The sequence below is a fragment of the Primulina eburnea genome, chromosome 3 (assembly GCF_022965805.1).
Source record: "Primulina eburnea isolate SZY01 chromosome 3, ASM2296580v1, whole genome shotgun sequence".
Lineage (NCBI taxonomy): Eukaryota > Viridiplantae > Streptophyta > Magnoliopsida > Lamiales > Gesneriaceae > Primulina > Primulina eburnea.
Genome location: NC_133103.1, coordinates 25,806,399 through 25,830,165, shown reverse-complemented (window position 1 = coordinate 25,830,165; position 23,767 = coordinate 25,806,399). Strand labels below are relative to the sequence as shown.

General features: G+C 37.7%; 1 protein-coding gene, 1 long non-coding RNA gene and 1 pseudogene across 11 annotated transcripts; 2 read left to right on the top strand and 1 right to left on the bottom strand.

Annotated features, from left to right (window-relative positions):
• Positions 1 to 189: 189 nt before the first annotated feature.
• On the top strand, positions 190 to 1,482 carry LOC140827177 (uncharacterized). The gene has a single exon (XM_073189795.1). The coding sequence runs from the start codon at positions 190 to 192 to the stop codon at positions 1,480 to 1,482; it is 1,293 nt and encodes a 430-aa protein (XP_073045896.1).
• Positions 1,483 to 3,845: 2,363 nt separating this feature from the next.
• On the top strand, positions 3,846 to 7,628 carry LOC140827481 (uncharacterized). Of its 10 annotated transcripts, none has more exons than XR_012116977.1 (6): positions 3,846 to 4,230; positions 5,010 to 5,146; positions 5,329 to 5,450; positions 5,581 to 5,706; positions 6,262 to 6,425; positions 6,510 to 7,628. It is a non-coding gene; the product is annotated as an uncharacterized lncRNA (long non-coding RNA). The 10 variants fall into 10 exon arrangements; XR_012116974.1 differs by lacking the exon at positions 5,010 to 5,146 and adding an exon at positions 4,808 to 4,956 and having other exon boundaries at positions 5,320 to 5,450; XR_012116976.1 differs by lacking the exon at positions 5,010 to 5,146 and adding an exon at positions 4,914 to 4,956 and having other exon boundaries at positions 5,320 to 5,450; positions 6,510 to 7,626.
• Positions 7,629 to 8,063: 435 nt separating this feature from the next.
• On the bottom strand, positions 8,064 to 12,024 carry LOC140827176 (glutamine synthetase, chloroplastic-like; annotated as a pseudogene).
• Between the last annotated feature and the right edge of the window lie 11,743 nt (positions 12,025 to 23,767).

The following is a 23,767-nucleotide window of genomic DNA, read 5'->3' as shown; positions in this document are numbered from 1 at the left end:
ATGCATCCACAAAAATAGAACCGTCGATACACATCTCGATCGCATTATTATATTTGCGCATATGCTTTCTTCTTCTTCGGTTTTGAGAAAGTATTCAATCTGACTCGACACCCTGCCCTGTGCGTGTAACTCGACAGCCGAAATTGAATTCAATCATCGACTGATTCGAAAACCCAATTCAATTTCACCATGGATTTCTTCAAATCAGTCTTCTCGGATCCCACGCCCTCCCCTTCACTCACTTCCACCTCCACTTCACCGGATGATGCTCAAACCACGTCTCCTTCTGAGCTCGACCCGCCATCGAACCCATGGGCATTTGGGTCAACCATTTTCAGTGCCATAACGTCTAAATCGGAAACCCTTTTGGATAATTACTATAAAGATATCCAAGAATTTAGCTCTGGCTTGAAGAAGGAAACGTCAGTTATACGGCAAGCCGCTAGCCGAGCCGTTCAAAACTTACCGTCCCGGCTTGAGTCCGGCGCCGCTATTGCTCAGGAGTCACTTGAAGCTGTGGGACAGGCAATTGACAACGTGGGCTCCACCGTCTCCGAGATTATTACTAAAGATTTGAATTTAGCTTCTCAAGGTGGTTTTTTCGGTGCCCATTTCGATGAAATTGGCGGTGATGCCGGGGATAATGGGAACTACGGAAAAGATTTGGGATTTAGTGAAAATGTTAAGCCGTACAGTAGAATAGATGCTATGGTTCGTAGTTTACAATGCAGTGTTAAGACATATTGTGAGGAGGTGGAGGATAGTGATTATAGTGAGTGGAAAATGGGATTTAGACTTGAGGAAAAGGGTGGGGAAATCGAGCGATTGGTGGAGGAAAATGGGGTGATCGGGGAAATTTATGACGAGGTTGTGCCGAAGAAAGTTGATGAGGAGACTTTTTGGTGTCTGTATTTTTATAAGGTACAGAAGGTTATTGAAGCCGAGGAAGCAAGAGCGAGGTTTGTGAAACGAGCTATCGAGGAGGAAGAGGAGTTGAGCTGGGATGTTGATGACGATGACAATGATGATAACAAAGGGAGAGCTGGATTTGAAGAGGATGAGTTGAACAAAGATATGGAGGATAATGAAAAGAAAGCGCACACTTTACAGCTGAAAAGTGGAGAGAAAGGAGTGGAAAGGGATGATGAGGATGAAGCTGGTTTATCTTGGTCAAAAGGTGAAAATTCTGCCGGTGAGGAGAGTTTAGAGGAGAGATTGAAATCTAATGACAAAGAGGGCTCAGAAGGAAAAATAGAAAGTGATTTTTCAGTGGTTTCAAGTCAGCGGTTCGATGAGGATTACGTTGGGTGGGATGAGATAGAAGCTGCTTTTGGCAGTGGTGATGAGGGCAAGATCACTGATCATGGGAGCTCTAGTACCAGTAATTTGGCTGATTTGCGAAAACGGTTAAGTGCTGCTGAACAAGATGAAGAGCTTACTTGGGATGTGGAGAATGACGACGACGAGCATATCAAGTCATGATATTGGTTGCATCCTTCAGATTTTCGGGAACTCCAGCCATTGATTTGCGATTGTTGATTATCACAGTGGCCTTTAATTTTCCAGTCTATACTTTCATTATGTGCATTGGTTTCATATACCAGCTATGCCAAATGATATGGCATGATACCAACGGATGAAATCCATCTTTTTATTTTTATTTTTCGTTAGGGAAGTATTTTGCTTGAATGTACATACTATATATTGGCGTGCTCTGCGCTAGTCGGTAGTATTGGTATGATATAATGGATAATAAAGTGGGTTGCATTTCTATGTGTTTTATCTTCTATGCTATAATGCTTGCAAGATAGGTTTCTCTACTTTTCGTCGAAACTGATGTTGGTGCGTTACTTTGAGTATCTTGCTTTGTTCAACAACCAAATGTGCAGATTGATTTTGAATTATGAAGGGCATAAGAAGTTAGGAAAGGGAAAATTTGATAACAAGTTTAGTCTGCAACAAATTCTTAATCTTATGAACAGATCCGTTGCAGCAAAGACATCCCTGTGTTTCGGGGGCTCTGCTATTGAGAATTAAGATTCCAAAGGCTGCTTTAACCTTTAGATCACTTCCATTCATGTCCGAGTTGGTTAATATTCATTTCGTTCGTGATTCAGTTCAAATCTTCAAAACTGGATGACAGTTTTTGAGTTGTGCCATTTGAGGAGTTGTTTTCTATGGTTTTTCTTACTTGGTGTGCCTTTGCGCATGAAATGTTCATTAGAGGTTTGAGACATGCCTAAACACACCTTCCGAGCCAATGGCTCTGCGGCTGAAACACGTTCACATATATAGATCGAAGGTGTTTGTCTTAAAACCTCTGTTCAATAAGTTGTGCCCTCTCTTTACCCGAGGATAGCGTTAACATGTTTGCTTGATTCATAAGTCCATGAGTTTGAAATTATTTAGGACTTATCGATGTGTAATTTTTCCGGACATGACAATGAATTTCAAATTTGAAATCCAATTATTCAAATTTCTTTCCTAGAACTGACCACAAGTAAAAAAATAGGACGCCTATTAGCCGGGACTAGTACCATTGAAAACAATTTGCACGGACGGATGGTTCATTGGCGTCGATTCGATTTCCAGCACGAACATGAAACTTGAAGAAATAGACATCTGAACTTTTAGTCCTTTCAACAAAGAAAATAAGTTCCACATGAACGTTAAATATTGAAAGACTGCCTAAGATATTCAAGAAAACCAATCCCAGCAACTTGCGTTGAAGCGATTGATAGGACTCATTTTTACGTGTTTTTAGTGTTAGTTTTGAGTCGCATTCATGCATTATATTAGTTTGTTTAGTTTAATTTAGCATTCATTTAGCATTATTTAGCATTTGGCTAATCTCGTGTATTTTGTGGTTGTTTTGTAGGAATTGGACCAAAAAGAGGGATTTTATATGCAGAGCAGCGAGAATGCCTCGCTAGGGCGGTCAAAAGTGACCGCCCCAGCGAGCATTTTAATCCAGCCGAGGAGTATTTGCGCGAACCTCTCGCTAGGGCGGTCAAAAGTGACCGCCCCAGCGAGACCAAAGACGCGGCCAAGGATTTTTATTCGAGAACCACTCGCCCCAGCGGTCAAAAGTGGCCGCCCTAGCGAGCGACGAAATCCGAGAAGATTTGTTTCCAAATTTTATGGACTCTATAAAACCACCTAACCTAATACACGAGAAGAGGCGCCGCGATTTGGAAGGGAGAGCACTGTAGCAGGCGATAGCTCAACGGAATCGGAACAAGAACTCAACAGCGTTTTCTCTTTACTCTTTTATTGTAGTTAGGATTTAGGGGATCCGACCCCGAACCGTTGTTTGATTATTTAATTCTCGACTTTTGATTCATTCTTGATTGTGCTATTATTTTACATTGAATTGTTAAAGCCTAGCTAACTTTAATAATATCTTTTACTATTTATTAAAGTTAAACATATTAGAATAACTAATTAGTGGTGTCTTGGTCTGTTTTTCAATCTCCCTAAATTACCCTCGCTCCATCTCTCCACTCTTTCTACATCTCCAATCAGATTATTTATTTCCTAACTCCATATCTCCACGTTTTCTCAAGATCCAATCAGATTATTTCTTCCCTCACACTCAAATTGTCGCCTCTTCCCTTCCACAACAATCGCATTGAAGTGGACGGCCGAGGCCAGCGCCTGTAGAGCACCCCGACGAACTCAAAAATTTTGTCTCTCAGAAAATCTAAACACACGTCCACGTTGCCTCCGCTTCTTCCCTTCCAAAACAAACGCATTGAAGTGGAGTTTCAAATGCTTGCCGGAAAGCACGGCTGCCGAGGCCAGCGCTCTGTATAGAGCACACTTAAAAACTGAGAAAATTGTTTTCTCTCGGAAGATATAAAATACGTCCACGATTGACGACATCTCGGATGCCGTATATGTCTTCCTCGACACTTCGAGCAGTTGGTTGAGAAGCTGGACACCAGCCATCCTCTCCTTAGTGTCCTTCGAACACGCCAATTCCAGCGCCTCCTCCACAGCGGCAGCCGTTTGACTACAACACCTTACGGTGATTTCAATTATTTTCCTCTTTAAATTTTTTTAGTTATATTACTGCTGTATCACCTCGGACACCGTATAGGTCTTCCTCCATACTTCGAGCAGCTGGTTGAGACGCTCGACGCCAGCATCCTCTTCTTAGTGTCCTTCGAACGCCCCAACTCCAGCCCTTCCTCCATAGCGGCGATGGTTTTGCTGCAACATCCTATGGTGATTACAATTTTTTTCCTCTTTAAATTTATTTTATTCTGATTACTGCTTTAACGGCTTATTATTTTTTGTATTTTATTCGCTTTTCAGTAGGTGTGTGTTGATGTGATACTATTAACTAACCATAATTTTGTTCTGGACATTATCACTATGATACTCTCTCTATTGGTAATTTCGAGAAGTGGTCTGGTCTATAAGTTTATTCCCACTGTGCATGTGTTATATGAATGCTGAGTTTTGTTGTTATTAGGCCGGTTGGGATGCAGAAGTAAGTGATCTAAAACAATGCTTTATTAAGCTGGCCTGCTGGGTCTGTAAGCTTTTATTCTTTTTCTTAAAAAAAGGCAGATCTACGCATGAATAGACTCAATAGAATGGTGAATTTTTTTTAAGAAAGTTGAAGCAGAAACCTAGATACATTTTGAGGTCTGTGGCTTTTTTAATTGCCTTTTTTCAAGGGGAAAAAAACCGAGCACAACTCTTTTTGGAAAAGCATTTTTTGTTGGTTTTTTTATAGAAGCTTCGGCATCCAAACGCACACATAATTTAACTTATGGTTAGCTATTACCTTCTTCAGCTCAACTTTGTCGGCGAAAAAACACTTTGTTTTCATTTCCATGCCTTTTACCTTCAATGAAACCTTGGGCAGAAGGTTATCTTGCCGTATTTTGAGATTTTTACAGATTTAAAGAGTGACAATTTGGTCCATTTTAATCCATGGCCCTGGTGAGTTGATTATTTTGTTCTTTCCTATTTTTTTTAATAAACATTTTTTGCAGATCTTTTATTTCTTTTACGAGTGCCCTACTCTTGGTTGTCCTCGGAGCAGTTGCTCAGGAAAATTACAAGGATTTTATGAATCTTAGACTAAGGAGGATGACCACCATCTGATTCGTTGCTTCTGCTACTAAGAATGGTGATATGATTGGCTGACTAAAGAAATCTGAATATCTTTTTGGAATAATAGATGAATTTAAAATACTGCTTTCTACACGGGCATATGTAACCGAGTGCTGTTCAGATATGCCTTTTTAGATTAAGTTATCTATCCCGTTGATATCATTTATAGTTTCTGAGAATTTATTCCAGTCCTTGCAGTGTGAGTTGGAATGATTCTGTGTGGAAAATTTGCGAAATATTTAATAGAATGTTGAACTCATCGAGAGAAATACTGCCCGTCCATGAATCAAGTATCTCAAGTCACGTTTACACCGCTAAAGGTGTGACTAATTCTTGAGCTACAAAGGTTTCGAATGCCAATGTGCTAAAAACTTAGTTATTACTGCACTTCTGTGTTGTGTATCTTTGTTGGTTGGTTTTATCTATTTCAATTTAATTGTTATTTTGCAGTGGATTTAGGAAATGGGGAAGCGGTGGGAAAGCTAATTATCAACTTCACGGCACTACCCTTCCTCTTATCACGCTTCCACCACCCTGCAACATTTCCATCATACAAACCAGTTTCTTATCTTATCTGTACGCATCAGTTTCCTTTCTCCACGCTTTTATTTTTGTTTCAACATAATATCTTCTTCTCAAATTGTGCCAATACGTCAATGCTGGTAACGGTTTATGAAAAAATAAGAATTGTAATGTTTTTAATCTATTGTATCATACAAGAGAACACGGTTTGTTTCTTCTTCTTTTGTTTGTTTTTTTTCTTTTTTTCAAGTTTTGATTGGTGAAAACTGTTTTCATGTGTAGTTTTCTGGGTTGTTGTTTATGTCGGTTGTTGTTTATGTCGTTTCATTCAGGCGTGACGCTGTGTTTTTGTGGCTTTTCTTCATGACGAGTGTTTTATGTTTGATAGTATTTCTTTGAGACCCTGATCTTAGACCAAATATTCAATTTTTAAGTTGCCCTTTCAATACTTTTCTTTGTTTCTTACATTTAATTTTGTGTGTGTTTTTTTTTTTTGGGTGTTTTTCTTGATGATGAGTTTTCATGATTAAATTTTTTGTTGGTGTTTTTTTCCTTCTTTTTGGGTGGGGGGTTTGTGTTTGAACCGAAGGTGTTAAACAATGGCTTCAGGTTCAGAATTGGAGTCCGAATAAGTGGCAGAAAAATGGGAGGTGGGTCCCACGGAGGATGTGATGCAGGCATTGATGGAGAAATTGGTCGATCCTCACTTACCTTGGAAGGTCTCTGTTACTGGCCCTCCCTCCAAAGAAGCTCAAAGTTCTGTTGCCAAACAGGTAATTTGTGTGTGTGTTGACTTTGTTGAAATTATTGCACCAAGGGACTGTAAATTTATTTTAGCCATGATGCAACCAATCTAGATAAAAATGATGACTATTACTTGAGTTGAAGTTCAAGGAAATGCCAATGGGTGGAGCCGCCTTGGATTTCACTGGAGTTCCCTTACCGTACGAGCCCCTATCTGCTGCAAAAGAATCTTATGATGTTCTTCTTGAAGCCATTGGAGATTTAGTATGTCTATATAAAGGCAAATGCATTGTACTTTTGTTTTGCATTCTTCGTATTCACTATTTTGTTACCTTTTCAATTTGATGCGAAGGTATAAATTTGTTCATAATAAGACACCTAAAGCCTGAGACTGGGTTGCTTCAGCTTCAGGAGAGTTTTAAAGTGTTTGCAAACTTGAGGCCCGCTACTGTTTTACCCTAGGTGAAAAATGTGAGCTTAGGATGATCTGATTTTCTTTCCCGTTCCAAAATTTTCTACTTATTTAAAGTGGAGTCTATTACTTGAATTATTTAGAGTATATATTTGTTGGAAACTTTAAACCCAAGCAAGATAATTAAAAGTTAAAGCTTTAATATATTTTTCATAAAATGCTTGACAAAATGTACAATAAAAGTCTATTTGACTGATTAGTAGTTTATTGAAAAATTTCATTCCAACATTATCGAATTATACTTTTTGGTTCTATTTGTGTCGCGTTAAGTTGGGATTTTTTTTTAGATTTTTAGGTGTCAAAAACTGAATTTTTATGTGACGCTTTTGTCCATTGATTAATATTATAGTTATTTTCTCATTATCAACCTATTTTATACCTTTATTATTTTCAAACTCATTGTATGAAATGCACCGTTGCTTTGTTTTTTAGGGATTGAACTTGGATTTGTGTTTTTGAGTTCGACTTTGTTTTTTCAAGAGATATGTAAATGGAAGTGAAGATTTTATGTATATTTCGTTTCTAAATTCCTGAAATATGAGTCATTTGTGGCTTGAATTTAATGACATGGTTTTGTGCATGTAATTATGATTTTTTAATTTAAACATTTCAATGCTTAATACTTTATTTATTGCCCACATACATAATTTATTTTGTAATATTTTTTATCATATTTTATTGGTTCTGTAAATTAACATAATTAAATCATATTTTATATATATAAATCATGATATTTAAAATTTTATAACACACGCAACGCGTGTGCATCGGTCGCTAGTCTAATATTGTGGGTGAGTTCGAGAGAATAACTTGCGATAGGAAGAAGTAGCATAATCCGTGGATCTACAATTTACATAGAGATATGAAGTTGGATACACGTTGGTAGTCATAGTCCAGTAGAGCGAAAACTAAGGGATTTCATAGATCGACATGCAATTCACCGTTAGTAAATAATAAAAGAGATTTTATTATTCTTTCGTGTAGAATTAGTTTAGCATAGCTCGAGAGAGTATGTTAATTGCTTAGGAAATCCTGTCAATAGCGTAAATCAGTGTCGATATTAATTAATTAAATTAACGACGGGTGGGTGAACCGAGATCCTAACACTCGCTTATTTATTATTTTAGTTTATATTATTTTTAATGTGTTTGTTTCAATTTAGTGTTTTAGTATTAATTTAGTTAATAAGTAATTCAATTGTCGTTTTAATTAATTAAAGAATTTAATTTAAAGTAAATTTGTCTAATCAATCTCTGTGGGATCGATACTCGTACTCTTATACGTTTTACTATAACTTGACATCGTGCACTTGCGATTATTTCGAGCCTGAATTTTTATTTATTTTTATTGGAGATTTTACTGTGCAAGTTTTGCTCGACCAGCGATTTTTCTGAGTGCATGAGGAATTGCCAATTTGTGTCCTTATTCACAGACATCAAAAGTGGTCTCAGGAATATAGAACAAGAATTTTTGAATTTAGCCCATGCTGCATTTTTGCTCCCTTCAATGTTCGATGGCTTTCTACACATTCGACGCAAGTTTTTGAGCAGCAAGAGCTTCAGCTTCAAGCGTTGGCTCCCACAAGATTGTAGATTCGGCATGTAATGCAGTCACAACGTATGGATCCATGTTAGATGCTGGGCGTCTATCTTACAAAAAACCTTTACTAAAGAAAGTAATTATCAAGAAGAGCACATGAGAAATACTAGAACATTCCTTTATATTGTCCACAAGGGAAAAATGGGATATTCAAACCTTTGCCATTCTTCTCTGTGTCACGTCCCACACGAATCGAGCAGCTACAGTCAGCGACTCCCTGCAAATCATTATGAAACGATATGAGCATGCATTCAAGAAAGATTTGTTTGCCTATTTTTCCATTTGCTTATATCTAAGGTGTCGAAAAATGTACGTGGAAGTACCAATCATATCATACCCATGAAAAAGAGTTGATACTGGCAGTTTCCTGCTTTCCTGTCCATCTTCTCTCATTTCCTTCTCCATAAGCACTGATATGCTCTTTGTGGCGTAGAGAGAGGTTCAAAATCGCCTTCTTGATCAAGTCAAACCCTCCTTTTGGTGCTGAAAAAAATCAATAATTAATAATAAATTTTCCTGGTACAAGCAGACCATGCATTTAAACAAGCCTGTTTTATCCAAATAGAAGTGCTTAAGCAATAAAGATCTAATAAAGCAAGCTTTTGAGGGTGCTTTGGGGCAAAGACTCCATGTGAATAGGAAGCGAATCGCTGTTAGAATCAAGATAATTTATGATTACTGTAGTTTGTGTGGCATCCTGCTCCATTCCAGTAACCCTGAATGTTTCATCATGACAGTAAATTAGATATTCTTGTTTTTGGACAAAACAAAATGAGGTAAAAACAAACATAGAGTTTAATTAACAGAAGATTCTTACCTCAATTGGCTTTGGATCCAGTGAGAGAGCCTCGTACACCAGATGTGATCCCCAGCTTCAATTCCTACACTGGGACCAACTCGAAATTCCCACTATGTGAAGCATCCATTTGAAGCAAGCCTTTAACTAGAGTGTAGGCAACCCAATGGCCATTTTACACTGTTTTGTAGTGAAGTGTACTCTTGTTCAATGCCATACCTAATATAAGTCGGTTTCCAAAAGAAGAATATCGTCACAAAACTCTATTATTAACACAAACTTTGAGGAACGCTATCGAGTTTCTTTATTCGTTAACACCCAATGTTGTTGAAAACATACATTGTCGACAAAATTTGCAAAAAAGTTGTCACGCCCCGAGACCGAGGCGTCGGTGACATCCGGCATTGTTTATCAATTTACATGAAAACAATTAAGCCTCGTAGCAATTAGCCAAAAAATAGTCTTTTTCATAAAACAAAATATTGTCTTTACAATGACCACAGAATAAAAATTACATTAGAATTGGGAAGCGAAATAAATACAAAATCTTGATTCTATATCTTTTGGTGCGATCACCAGCCCTAGACGTGGCTTGCTCCTCCTCATTCAATTCTTCCCCATTCTTATCCGAGGAGAGATGTTAGAGGTGAGTGATTTGGGAAACACTCAGCAAGTGGGGGCCGATCGATTTTCATAGATACGTATAGAGATAATTTTAAAGAATCTTTTAGCAGAATTTCAAGACTTATTAAACTGACTTATCAGAACCAAATCAAATTTGAAATATGAGACAAAAGTTATCAGATAATTCAGAATAAATCAGAACAAACACAACCCTATTACTTTTCTCATTTTCCATGGTCAAATTGTCCCCAATATGTTAGTCCTCTAAGAGGTAAGACCAGAACACATTTTTATGCCCACTGATGGGGGCCAGACAGAATTACAATTCGTCTCACATCAAATTCGAATTGTAACAGTGTATCACATAATCAGATTTACCGAACAGAACTTACCAGTGCAGTACCGAAAAGAATATTAATAGACACACATACATGCATGTCATGATATTTGTACACAAATTTTAAATTACAATAAAAGTACATAACAAAAACCCACTTACAGTGCGGTACGGAACTTGTTCAAACTTGGACGAACGGTGACCGAATTTGGACAGGATCCTCGCGATAGTATAAGCAGCAATTCACTGTACGAAATAGCCGGAGCAAATCTTCCTTCTTCTCTCTTGCTAGTGGCGGCCAAGAGTTGCTTGGAGGAGGAGATGACCGATTTTTCTTGTGGATTTTCGGGTGTGGTTTCTTCAGCATATAGTGCCGTATTTATAGGTGAAAAAAATGGTTTTTCAACACCCCATGGCCGTCCCCTTGGTGCACAAGAAAAGCCATCAATGTGGTCAAAGGTTATCCAAGAATCAAGGGTCACATTGATCAACTCAAGGGTTACTCCCTGCACATTAATTATGCCTATTCCTTTAGCTCTTCTCCTAGATCCCTTTTTGGTTCTTTTAGGACAAGAAAGGTTGAGTTTCCTTAAGCTAAAAGATTGAGTTCATCAGTTGGGGTTTCACTCCTCCGGTGAAGACACTTTGATTATTTCAGTTTCTCCTAGCATAGATTCCTTTTGAGCTACTCCTCGAGCTTTTGAGTTCTTCCCTCGAGCCGTGTTAGCTGAAATTTTAATTTTATTGTTGAGTTTTATGGTTAAGCTTAAAGTTTTGAGCTTAATTTCGAGTTTTATTTCTTACATGATTTGCTTCGGAAATTCCGGGTTCTCACATCCCACCTTCCTTATTGGAAGTTTCGCCCTCGAAATTTGGATCAACTCGATCTTTTAAAGAGATGAGGATATTGAGTGCACATCTTTTCTTCTAAGTTCTCAAGTTGCTTCTCGTTCAGTATGATTTGACTACTGTATTTTGACATATGAAATTGTTCGGTGTCTCAGCACTTGATCTTTGGTGTCCACTATTCGAGTAGGGACCTCTTCATATTTCAGCTCTTCGTTCAGGTGTCCTTCGATCATCAGCGGTGCAACTTTAAGGATGTGACTCGGGTCATGGACATATTTCCTTAGTTGTGAGACATGGAAAACGTTGTAAATTTTGGACATGTCTGGTGGTAAAGCCAGTCGGTAGGCTAGGGTTCCCACTTTTTCCAGTATCTCAAGGGTCCGACATATCTTGGATTTAACTTTCCGGACTTGCTGTACCGAACCACTCCTTTCATAGGTGGGACTTTCACATAAGCTTTTTCACCGACTTCCAGTTCCAACGGTCTTTGCTTTAAATCAGCCCAGCTCTTTTGTCGATCTTGAGCTGTTTGAGTCTCTCTCTGATTATGGCTACTTTGTCAATTGTCACTTGAACAAGCTCAGGTCTAGTGATAGCCTTTTCTCTAACTTCATCCCAGTACAGAGGTGACCTACACTTTCGGCCATACAATGCTTCATACGGAGCCATTTCGATGCTACTGTGATAGATGTTATTATAGGCAAATTCTATCAGAGGGAAGTGTTCACTCCAATTTCCATGAAAATCCATAGCACATGCCCTCAACATGTCCTCGAAGGTTTGAATTGTCCTTTCAGCTTGGCCATCAGTCTATGGATGAAAGGCCGTCCTGAGAGTGACTATAGTCCCCATAGCCTTTTGAAAATTTTTCCAAAATCGTGATACGAATGTTGGATCTCTGTCAGATAATATACTTACCGGAACTCCGTGTAATCTCATTATGTTGTCCATGTACATGGTGGCTAATTTATCCAGGTTTTAATTCATCTGAACCGGTAAGAAATGGACAGATTTAGTCAATCTGTCAATGATTACCCAAATCTCATCATGACCTTGCCTTGATTTTGGAGGCCCTACTACGAAGTCCATGGAGATGTTATCCCACTTCCATTTTGGTATTTCTAAAGGTTGTAGGAGTACTCCAGGCCGTTGATGTTCCGCATTGACTTGTTAATAGGTTAAGCACCTGGAAACAAAGACAGCTATGCCTTTCTTCATTCCATTCCACCAGTAATTATTTTTCAAATCTCGGTACATCTTGGTGCTTCCCGGGTAGACTGAAAATTTCGACTTATGTGCCTCGGACATCACTTCTTCCCGAATTCCATTGATGTCTGGTACGCACAAACGTTGATTCTCATCCAGAGAACACCATTCTCATCGGTCTGGAACTCTTGGGTTTTTCCTTCTTGAATTTGTTCTTTAATCTTCGTGATGGAGGGATCTTGGCTTTGTTTCATTGCTTCTCGAAGGCATGGTTGCGCTGATAGAAAAGAGAAGCTTACTTTTCCAATGTTCCTTCGGCTCCACGCATCTGCTACTTTATTTGCCTTCCCCGGATGATAATTGATCGATAAATCGTAATCTTTCAGAAGTTCAATCCACCTTGTTTGCCTCATGTTTAATTCCTTTTGGGTGAATATGTATTTGAGGCTATGGTGATCAGTAAATTTTTCTTTTCTTATATAGAAAGATTTGACAATAAAAACGAAAGGATAACACAGATCTGATAACAGAACGGATTTTAAACAGATTTGAAATAGAAACAAAAGGATAACACAAATATGATAAAAGAAGAATTTTTGTTTCTGTTTTTGATAGATATGACAATAGAAACACAAGGATAACACAGATCTGATAACAGAACGGATATTTATATTTTTATTTGATTTTTAGACAGATCTGAAAATGAAGAACAAGATACTTTCTTGATTTCAATGAGCCAAAGCTCTGATACCAAATGATGAGAATCCAAGTACGAATGAATAGCAAACACGATTATCGAAATCGCACCATCAATTCAATAACAAACAAGGATCTATTATGTTGTCCCGATCTTTTGAAACAAGTAAAGATTTGTGATATTCACCTCTAAGTGATTAACACTTAGCAACAAATATCAACGATGATAACAATCGAATTTCGTACGAACCTTCAAAGAACTTGTTTTGACAATCCGTGCGAAGAAAAATCGACAAACGATAAGTTTGATTTTGATAAACACAAAGCACAAGCCTTGCAAATTTGAGAGAAGTCTCAAGTGTTTGTATATCAAGCTTCAATAATTCGTTCATCAATAATACAATCATTATATAATAATACAATAACAAGAAAGTAGTGTGAAAATGCTAAAAAAAAGTAACTAGCAATTTTGACACGGAAGTGCAGACCGCGGGTGTGCTGCAGAGTGGACCGCGGGTGCGGTACAGTCTCGAGAAAAATTTTTTTTTTTTTTTTTTAGCAAGACCGCGGGTGCGGCCCTGTTTTTAGCTCGGGTGCGCTACAGCTTCGGCAATTTGACCGCGGGTGCGGTCCCTGTTTGAGCGCGGGTGCGCTGGACCTTCGGCAATTGCACTTGAATAACATTCCAAAGACCTCCAATATTATTCCCATGGTTCCCAACCTCCTCTAATTTAGACATCAAACTTGTAGGACTTCCTTGATAGCTCATCATGAGTCCTTGAAGTGCATCTTTAAACTTCTTGCTTCTTCCCCTCGTTATAGATCCTTCAGGCATTCTTTGTTGAACTCCACCACTTGCTTGAATATGCTTGATTCATCATCTTTTATCACAATCAAGCTTGAAAGTCCGAAGCAACAACGCATCTTAAATCTTCCCCCAAACATTTGCACACGGTGCCTAACCAGAATCATATCAAATGCCCTACATTTTCTAGTGCAAGTGTAAGGTGGATCTTTTAAGCAAGTGGTGGGCCTAATTTTGAAGGAAAGGAGGAGAGCTTGTAGAAGGTCATCCTATCAAGAGCTAAGGTGTTTACACCTTAGTTGGAGCCATCATCAACCTCAAGAGGTTGATAGGTATGATTCCTTTACACCCTATGAATGTCATAGTTGTGTTTTTGAATATGCTACACCTAGTACATATGGTGGCCGAAATTTTCATGTAAAATCGAAAATATTTTGAGCTTCCGTTGCGCTTTCGGTCACCTAAAATCGATCCTTTTCAGAAATATTATTTAGCAAAGCAGCAACAGTTTCAGAAGGCAGGCACAAATTTTGTGACACATGGATTATGGATTCAGGAGCGACGTGGCACATGACGTCTCGAAGAGAATGGTTTGATCATTATGGACCAGTCTCAGGAGGATCTGTATTCATGAGAAATGATCATGCCTTCGAAATTGCTGGGGTCGGTACTATCAAAATTAAAATGTCTGATGGCACCATTCACACCATAAAAGAGGTACGACATGTGAAAGGACTGACGAAGAATCTTTTGTCTTTGGGGAAATTCGATGACATCGGGTGCAAAACCCATATCGAGAACGGGATCATGAAAATTGTTAAGTGTGCGCTTGTGGTTATGAAGGCGGAAAAAGTTGTTGCAAATCTGTATGTACTTATGGGAGAAACACACAAAGAGGCAAAACTAGCTGTTGCATCAATTGGTTCAGGAGAAGAATTAACAGTGTTATGGCATAACAAGCTCGGGCATATGTCAGAACGAAGGTTGAAAATTCTATCAGAACGGAAGCTGCTGCCTGGACTTAAATAAGTGTCACTACCCTTTCGTGTGCACTGTGATACTAGTAAACAACACAGATTATAGTTTGGCATTTCTACTGCTAGGAGCAAAAACATATTGGAGGTGATTCATTCGGATGTTTGGCAAGCACCAGTTGTATCCCTATGAGGAGCGATATACTTTATCTCGTTCTTTGATAATTTCTCTAGGAGATGTTGGGTATATCCAATCAAGAAGAAATCAGATGTTTTCCAGATATTCAAAGATATAAAAGCGCGGGTTGAACTTGATTCAGAAAAGAAAATCAAGTGTCTGAGGACTGACAATGGAGGAGAATATACCAGTGATGAATTTGATGCATATTGTCAACATGAGGGCATCAAAAGACAATTCACGATGGCTTACACACCTCAACAGAATGGAGTGGCAGACGGATGAACATGACCTTGTTGGACAGAACAAGAGCTATGTTGAGGACTGCAGGTCTGGAAAAGTCATTTTGGGCGGAAGCAGTCAAAACTGCTTGTTATATTATCAATCGTTCTCCTTCAGTGGCGATTGATCTGAAGACTCCGATGGAGATGTGGACCGGGAAGTCGACAGATTATTCTCATTTGCATACATTTGGAATTCCGATGTACATTATGTACAATGAGCAAGAAAGATCAAAGTTGAATTCGAAATCCAGAAAATGTATCTTCTTGGGTTATGGAGTTAAGGGGTTTCGCTTGTGGGATCCTACTGTTCACAAGATTGTCATCAGCAGGGATGTAATCTTCGAGAAAGATAAAGTAAAGGGAGACAAATGCACACTGAATTCAGAAACTACTATATTTCAGGTGGAGAATAAGACAGACGAAGGTCAAATTTCTTGTGAAGTAGTACCAGAGCACAAAGAACAAGAACATGTTGAGTCTGAGGTTTCCAATGTGAGGCAGTCAACTCGAGACAGAAGACCACTAGGTTGGCTTTCAGATTATGTCACTGAAAGCAATATTGCATATTGTCTATTATCAGAGGATGGCGAGCCATCGAGTTTCCATGATGCTACTCAAAGCTCATATGTATCCTTATGGATGATAGCAATGCAAGAAGAGTTGGAGGCATTAAACAGAAAAAAACTTGGGATCTTGTTACACTACCACGAGGGAGGAAAGCCATTGGAAACAGATGGGTCTATAAGATCAAGCATGATGGCAATAACCAAGTGGAGCGGTATCGTGCTAGATTGGTGGTAAAAGGGTATGCTCAGAAAGAAGGCATTGACTTCAATGAGATATTTTCTCCTGTGGTTCGGCTTACAACAGTCAGAGTAGTGTTGGCATTGTGTGCGGTGTTTGACCTACATCTAGAATAGCTAGATGTAAAAACCGCGTTTCTTCATGGAGATCTTGAAAAAGAAATCTATATGCTCCAGCCAGAAGGTTTTGCGGAAAAAGGCAAAGAGAACTTGGTTTGCAGATTGAACAAATCTTTGTATGGTCTCAAACAGGCGCCAAGGTGTTGGTACAAGAGATTGATTTCTATATCATGAGCCTTGGATACAACAGACTGAGTGCAGACCCTTGTACGTATTTCAAGAGGTCTGGTGATGATTATATCATTTTGTTGTTGTTTGTGGACGACATGCTGGTAGCAGGCCCCAACAAAGATCAGGTCCAAGGATTGAAGGCACAGTTGGCTAGGGAATTTGATATGAAGGACTTGAGACCAGGAAACAAGATTCTAGGAATGCAGGTTCACCGAGACAGAAGTAATAGAAAGATTTGGTTTTCCCAGAAAAATTATTTGAAGAAAGTCTTGCAACGCTTCAACATGCAAGATAGTAAGCCAATATCGACCCCTTTTCCTGTTAACTTCAAGTTATCCTCCAAGATGTGTCGTAGCAGTGAAGCAGAGAGGACGCAGATGTCTCGAGTACCATATGCATCAACAGTGGGAAGTTTGATGTTCGCCATGATCTGTACAAGACAGGACATTGCTCAAGCAGTGGGAACAGTTAGTCGGGGTATAGCAAATCCTGGACGAGAGCATTGGAGAAAAAGTAAGAGGATCTTTAGATACATTAAGGGTACCTCGAATGCTGCATTATGTTATGGAGGATCGGATTTTACACTCAGGGCTATGTCGATTCAGATTATGCAGGTGATCTTGATAAGAGAAAATCTACTACTGGTTATGTGTTTACGCTTGCAAGAGGGGCAGTAATCTGGGTTTCAAAACTGCAAACAGTTGTGGCATTATCTACGACAGAAGCAGAATATATGGCAGCTACTCAAGCTTGCAAAGAAGCAATATGGATTAAAAGCTTATTGGAGGAAATTGGACACAAAAAAGAGAATGTTCCTTTGTTTTGTGATAGTCAGAGAGCCTTGCAAATCGCAAGGAATCCAGCCTTTCATTCCAGGACGAAACACATTGGAGTATAATTTCACTTTGCGTGGGAAGTAGTAGAAGAAGAAAGTGTGGATATGCTGAAAATCCATACGAAGGATAACATAGATGATTTTCTGACCAAGCCAGTACACATTGATAAGTTTGAGTGGTGTAAATCCTCAAGTGGTCTAGCGAAAATGTAAGCAGCAGGGAATGACAAGATTGAAAGGATGTGTGGAGATGTGTTTGATTCTCAATCAAATCTCCAAGTGGGAGAAATGTCGGCAAAGACTTTACAGAAAAGGTTGGCAAAAATTTTGAAAAACGTGGCTCGGCAGAATTTGAAAAAATTATAATAAGAATATGCGTTTTCACACTGACAGGAAGTTCTATAAATAGAGATTCATTCCTTCATTTCAAATCACCACTTCTTCGAGTTTTCTCTCATCTTATAAGCATTTGAGCGCTTAGTTCTATAATATTTGTGAGGTGTTTTGTTCTCATGTATTAAGAGAGTGCGTGTTCTCTTTGAAAACACAGTGAGTGAGTTGTACACCACAAAATATTATAGTGGAAATTCTTTTCATGTTGCCCGTGGTTTTTACCCTAATAATTTTTAGGGATTTTTCACGTAAATCTCGGTGTCCAATTTATTCTTTATTTTCGGGTTTTATTATCTCAAATTCCGCATGTGGGACCAATATATAGATACATATATTTTTTCGAATAAAAGCACTTACAAATAATTAATCTAAAAGGAGATGGGAAGGAGGGCATTGAATTTTGCAACCACCCCAAGCTTTCATTGCCTAAGATGTACTGCCAGCTAGTTCTTCCTTCATTTTAATTTATTCCCAAACAAACCAGTAATTTCCCTGTCTCGTTTTTACTATAATTTTTGTTCTATGTATAGTCTAAATTGAGATTTAATAATGCTTTTTCATTTGGAAAAAAAACATGCAAACCAAAGTTGCAAAAAATAAAAATAACAAACTAATAACAGTTGATACATAATAACTGTGTATATATTTATATAGGTCTATGAAAACTACTTAACCTTACATCCAGCCAGATCGTTCATTATGTAGCTAAATATGGATCTATTAATTCCACTTCAAAATTAGAAATTATGCGTGCTTACTGGAAAAATGATAAAATTGATCAAATAAATGCTTATTTCTAACTTGAAAGGAAAGGCAGTGTAATAAATTTGAAATATTGTTGGTGATAGCACAAAACCCCATACTCATAAAACCTAAACAGAGATCTACAATCAAGTTTAGTTAAAAATTATAAAATCCCAAATACTAGTGCTTCTAAATTTCTTTCCAAGAATTCAACACTACTATATACAAACAAAAGAGTACTGATTACACATGCTTCACGTTTCTCGTCTAAGCGGGAACCTTCAAGTTCGCAGAAGTGATACATTGGCAATAAGCATGTACTGGGGTATTTAAATTCTCTAAAGTAAATACCTCCACATCGGATTTTTTTTATCATGTGTATAGTATGTTGTAAGCGTTCTTTGGAGCTTAGATTCCAACTACACATTCGCTACTTCATGATTCCTTCTCCTCTGTGTAATACCTGAGAATAACAGATTCATTCAATGCATCATCCTGCAGAAAATACAAAAAAATACAACTCCAGGAGTGAAAGATTTTAACATTACCAGTGCCTTTAAAGTCGGTTTCAGATGTACTTGAGCAGAAGACTACAGAAAACAACAACCTCTATTAGAAAAAGTCAGAGATTTAGCTAACTAAACCTCCTACAATCAACTACTGCAAAAGATCTCTTTAGAATCAAAGCAAAATCACCTGAAAATTGAAGAACAAGATCTCGACCAACTATGGTAGAAACATGGGCTCCATTCAATATTTCTTGGAAATATTGATACCAAAGTGAAGCTTGGACTCTACCCTATTTTAACTTAAATCGGGAGTTCCTCCACCAGCGGTGGTGGTTACCACAACAAGAGGCAAAGAGTAGGGTTACTTGGGTTTCTTTGGGGAATGGGTTTAATAATTGGACACTTGTTTATGTCCTCTCACCTCTTGTATTTCATATATATATATATAAGTTGGGGAGAAAATTAGATAAAATAAAGGTGAGAATATTTGGGTTAGATAAATATTGGAGGTGGGAAAATAATTGTTTCCCTCCATATAAAAAATAACATCAATTAAAAATATCAGGATAATTAATCTAATATGTTTTTTTTTTCACACATTATTAATTTTTGTTTCCCTTAGCTCTGTTGTTGGAGCATTGGTCATAACAAAAGGAATTATTATGAACTCATAGTGTCCATAACCTTTCTTTTTAATGTTGTTTTAGGAATATTCTATGCTTTGGCCTTCAATTGTGATAGTCTGACCTTAGATAGAACTTTAAAAAGTTCTTAGCTCCTTTTAACTGATTGAAATTGTCATCTATTCTTGAAAGATGACATTTGTTCTTGATCTTATTGAGTTCTTTGTAGATCGACACACTATCTTGTACCTTTACCATTTTTCTATACCAATAAGATTGAAGCTTCCCAAGGAGAGGCACTTGGCCTGATTTGTTTTTGTCTAACAAATATTTGAATCGATCTTTTAGCTCCTTGAGTTCAACTGAAGCCATTCTCTATTGTTCCTTAAGTTTTAGTGTAGCATGAGCTATCAAGCTACTTTTAAATTCTACTGCACGATCTGAGATAATTCAAAGTAATGCTTCTGGAGCTCTCGTACCATAGGAATATTTTATATCTTGATCTCAATTCCTTCTTTTCCTTCTCTCATTATTGCTAGTTACACTTCTTAGCCATACTCCATGGCTTTCTAAGTCTGAGAAGCAGAAAGGAATGATTTATTTTCCTTATCCTTGCTACGAAATACAATTTATTCTTGGATTGGAATTTGGCATTCTTACCTTGACAATCTACCATTGCATGATTCTTGTCCAACCAATCTATTCCCATAGTACACTGAATAAAATCGGCACTGAATATATGCATATCCATACTTATTTTATTCAATCTTAAAATTATCACGATTACTATCTCAAAATTTAAAACCAATATATAATTTTATAGCATAACTCCTTATCAGCCTATTGACTTAAGTCTCAATAATTATAACCTAGTTAAAATTTCTTTCGACCTTGTACGGAAGAAACTAATTCCTCAAACAATTCATCTTTTACTAAGTCTTTCTTTAATCAAGACTATGAGCTTAGCATGCTTTAACTTGAACAAGTTTCGTTGGATGTCTTTCTTCTCAAATCTTCCCCCTCCCCCCCTTTTTTTTAATATAAGAGGAGTCAAAACTTATTATGTATGTTACACTTCCTCGACGCCCATCAATATCTTACTTTATTTTCATAAGGAAGTGAACTAATTAAAAATAATAATTTAATAGATATTATTTCTTACCTTCATAAGATATTACAAAATCCTACATATTTTGTAACACCTCGACCAGTTTTAATAAAATAGTAGCGGAATTTAAATTTTCTTTAAAAGAAAGAAGGATTTAGAATACATTTCAATATATAATCAAAAATATATCCATGATCAATAAAATGATGCAACAAAATACAAAATATCATTTTTGTGATCATGTCCAAAATGCTAGCAAAATAGTCTTCTTCCTTCCTTCTCTTATTCATATGACTCCGGCTCCAATCAACGTCCAGACTCGTCGCTCTTATCTGCATAACATGAAATAACTGAAATGAGTATAAAACTCAGCAAGTGGAACTCTTACATAGCAATGAATACATATCATACTTTGAAAAACATGACTTTGAAAACATTAAATACCATCAACTCTGAAACATAAATATCATAGCATGAATAACAATAACGATGGTATTTCTCTTTTCTCTGATGGATTGATATTTAAATAGTATCTCTGTCTTTGTACCTATATCCCATCGATATGAATCGATACTCTGTTGGGATATAAGCCTATGGTCGTGGATCAACTAATTGCATTCAATCTCTGACTATGTATCTATCAATCCACTAAATCATTTGAACTCTCTTTTAGGCATTAAACCAAACACTTTGCATACTCTTTTCTTTTGTATTCCCTTTGACATAATTGAGACATAAAAATGTCTTTAATATACAACAAAGTTTATTAATACATAGTGTGGGGACCCGGACGCTAATTAAGTTCATAATCGTCATTGGGACAATTTAATCAATTATAATAAACATGGTCTATTTATTTTTTTTAAATGCGGAACGTAATGGAAATAATACTAGTACACATATCAGTATAAAATAAGGTACAAGCCCTGTACAACATACATTCAATACAACTAAGGTTCCACAACTAGCTATCAAGTGTTCAAACCCTATCTACAGCAACGTCAAAGTCCGTGGTCTCCACTCTAATCATGATCTCTCGTCATCTCCTCGACCCTGATCCTGTCCCACATGTTGTCATGCACACATACAAACACGATAACAGCCGGATAATTCCGGTGAGAATATAATCCCAGTATAAATCAACGAACATGCAATCAAATAATAAATATAAAGCATGAAGCAGATATCAGATATAAATCAAAGTCTGAAACATAATTAATATAAAACTATCAATCATACTCGTGACTCCACGACTCAGACTAGACTCAATCCTAGTCTAGGGATCCCGGTTTCCAGACGTTGGTATTCCTTTATCGACCAACAGTAATAGAAGAAACTCCGATTCTATCCACGTCGATATAACCAAACATCCAGTGTCTTGAACTATCCGTCACAGACTGTGGCACTATCGCCAATACACTATCTTGTGACATCGTGCAATGTGCCCGTGGCGATCCCACCACTATCAGGCACTTCTGTCACAAGATCACTCGTCTAAAACTCGTGTAATACATGCTTCCTATAAATCAATAGAACAACATATAAAATCAAATCAATGCATATAACAACAATAAGTATGTGATTTAGGGAAACTCAAGTATATCCTACTTGAGTCGATCTCCCAATATCACATTGACTTATACCTTTCGTTCGTAGTCTCGGTCTGAAGCAATATCAGTTCTGAACTCAAGAATGTCTCTGTAAATCTGAAACGACATATCGAGAATCATAATATCAATATTCAATTCTCAATTCAACACTGAATCTGATTAATCTGGATTTAATTCAAATCACGGCATAACGGCACAATCTCAGTATCACCGTCAATACCATATCAACAAACATCAATTACAAATCATAACTCATATCAGATACAATCTGTAATTCATTCATAATCCAAATCAGTCCGATTTCAAATCAACATAATCAGAAAATCATAACAATTCCATAATCAATCTGTTTCTCAATCTGACTTCGATTCTACGATGTCTAACATGCCAAGAAGATCATATATGAATCATATTCGATTCCAACACTATCATAATTTCAAGACATGTCAAAACGTAGTAAAACTTACGTCTAGTTGTAGCCTACGTTGATAGGAACACAGTACTGACTGAAGGAATGTAACGTTATATATATATATATATATATATATATATATATATATATATATATATATATATATATATATATATATATTGCATGCTGAAGGATAGGTGGCTGCTCCTATGTGCAGCACGTCTCGCGCATATGCGCGAGACCTACTGGTCTTAGCATATCCCTTCTCGGCAGCTCGCGCATATGCGCGTGCTACCTCCGCGCATATGCGCGAGGTTCTCTGGAAATCTCCTTTGGCTTCTCGGATGACGCGCACATATGCGCGCACCACTTTCGTGCATATGCGCGAGGTTCTCTGGACATCACCAATTCCCTTGCACAGGCTCGCGCAGATGCGCGCCCTCACTTCGCGCAGATGCGCGAGACCCTGTACGTCTTGTCGCGCATGTGCGCGAATGGTACTGTCCTCGCACATACATTATCACATGTTACCTAAAATCATGTCTCGGTTGGCCTTTTTTATAATCATATTAAATTATAATCCAATAATCTTTAATTAACAGCGATTAACTTTCGGGCATTACACATAGCATGAATCAAATGGAAGGGAATAACATGTTAAAACCATTGAAACACAATACATATATTATCATGTGGGCACAAGGAAATGAATCCCACGTACTACACTTGGATCACTTGATTCTATTCTCTTGGTACACTTCCTACAACAATAAACCATATATTGCACCATTAATAACCCAATAATCAAACAACCATACCAATAAATCCATAAAACCAACACCATCAACAAACCCATGATTTCTCCCAACACCAAAAAAAGAAGAATAAACTATACCACAAGCTTACCTTAGCTCCTTGAACCAACAATGACCTTGTTCTCACTACAATAATCGAACAATAAGCTTGAATCAAAGAAAGGAAGGAAAGAAATGTAGGAACCCTAGTCTCCCTTGAGCTGCAAACCGAGAAGAGTGGAGAGAAATGATGGAAAAGTGAACCAACTCATGTATTTAATCACTTAAAACCGTAAAACACGACTCTACAGTTCATGCACCGCGGGTGCGCTAAGCCTTGGACCGCGGGTACGCTACGCTGTCTCTACAACATCCGAAAATTTGAAAGTGACGACCGCAAGTGCGCTGAGTTCTTATCGCGGGTGCGCC

Coding starts and splice junctions, on each gene's coding strand:
- LOC140827177 (XM_073189795.1), top strand. CDS start 190: ATGGATTTCTTCAAATCAGTCTTCTCGGATCCCACGCCCTCCCCTTCA.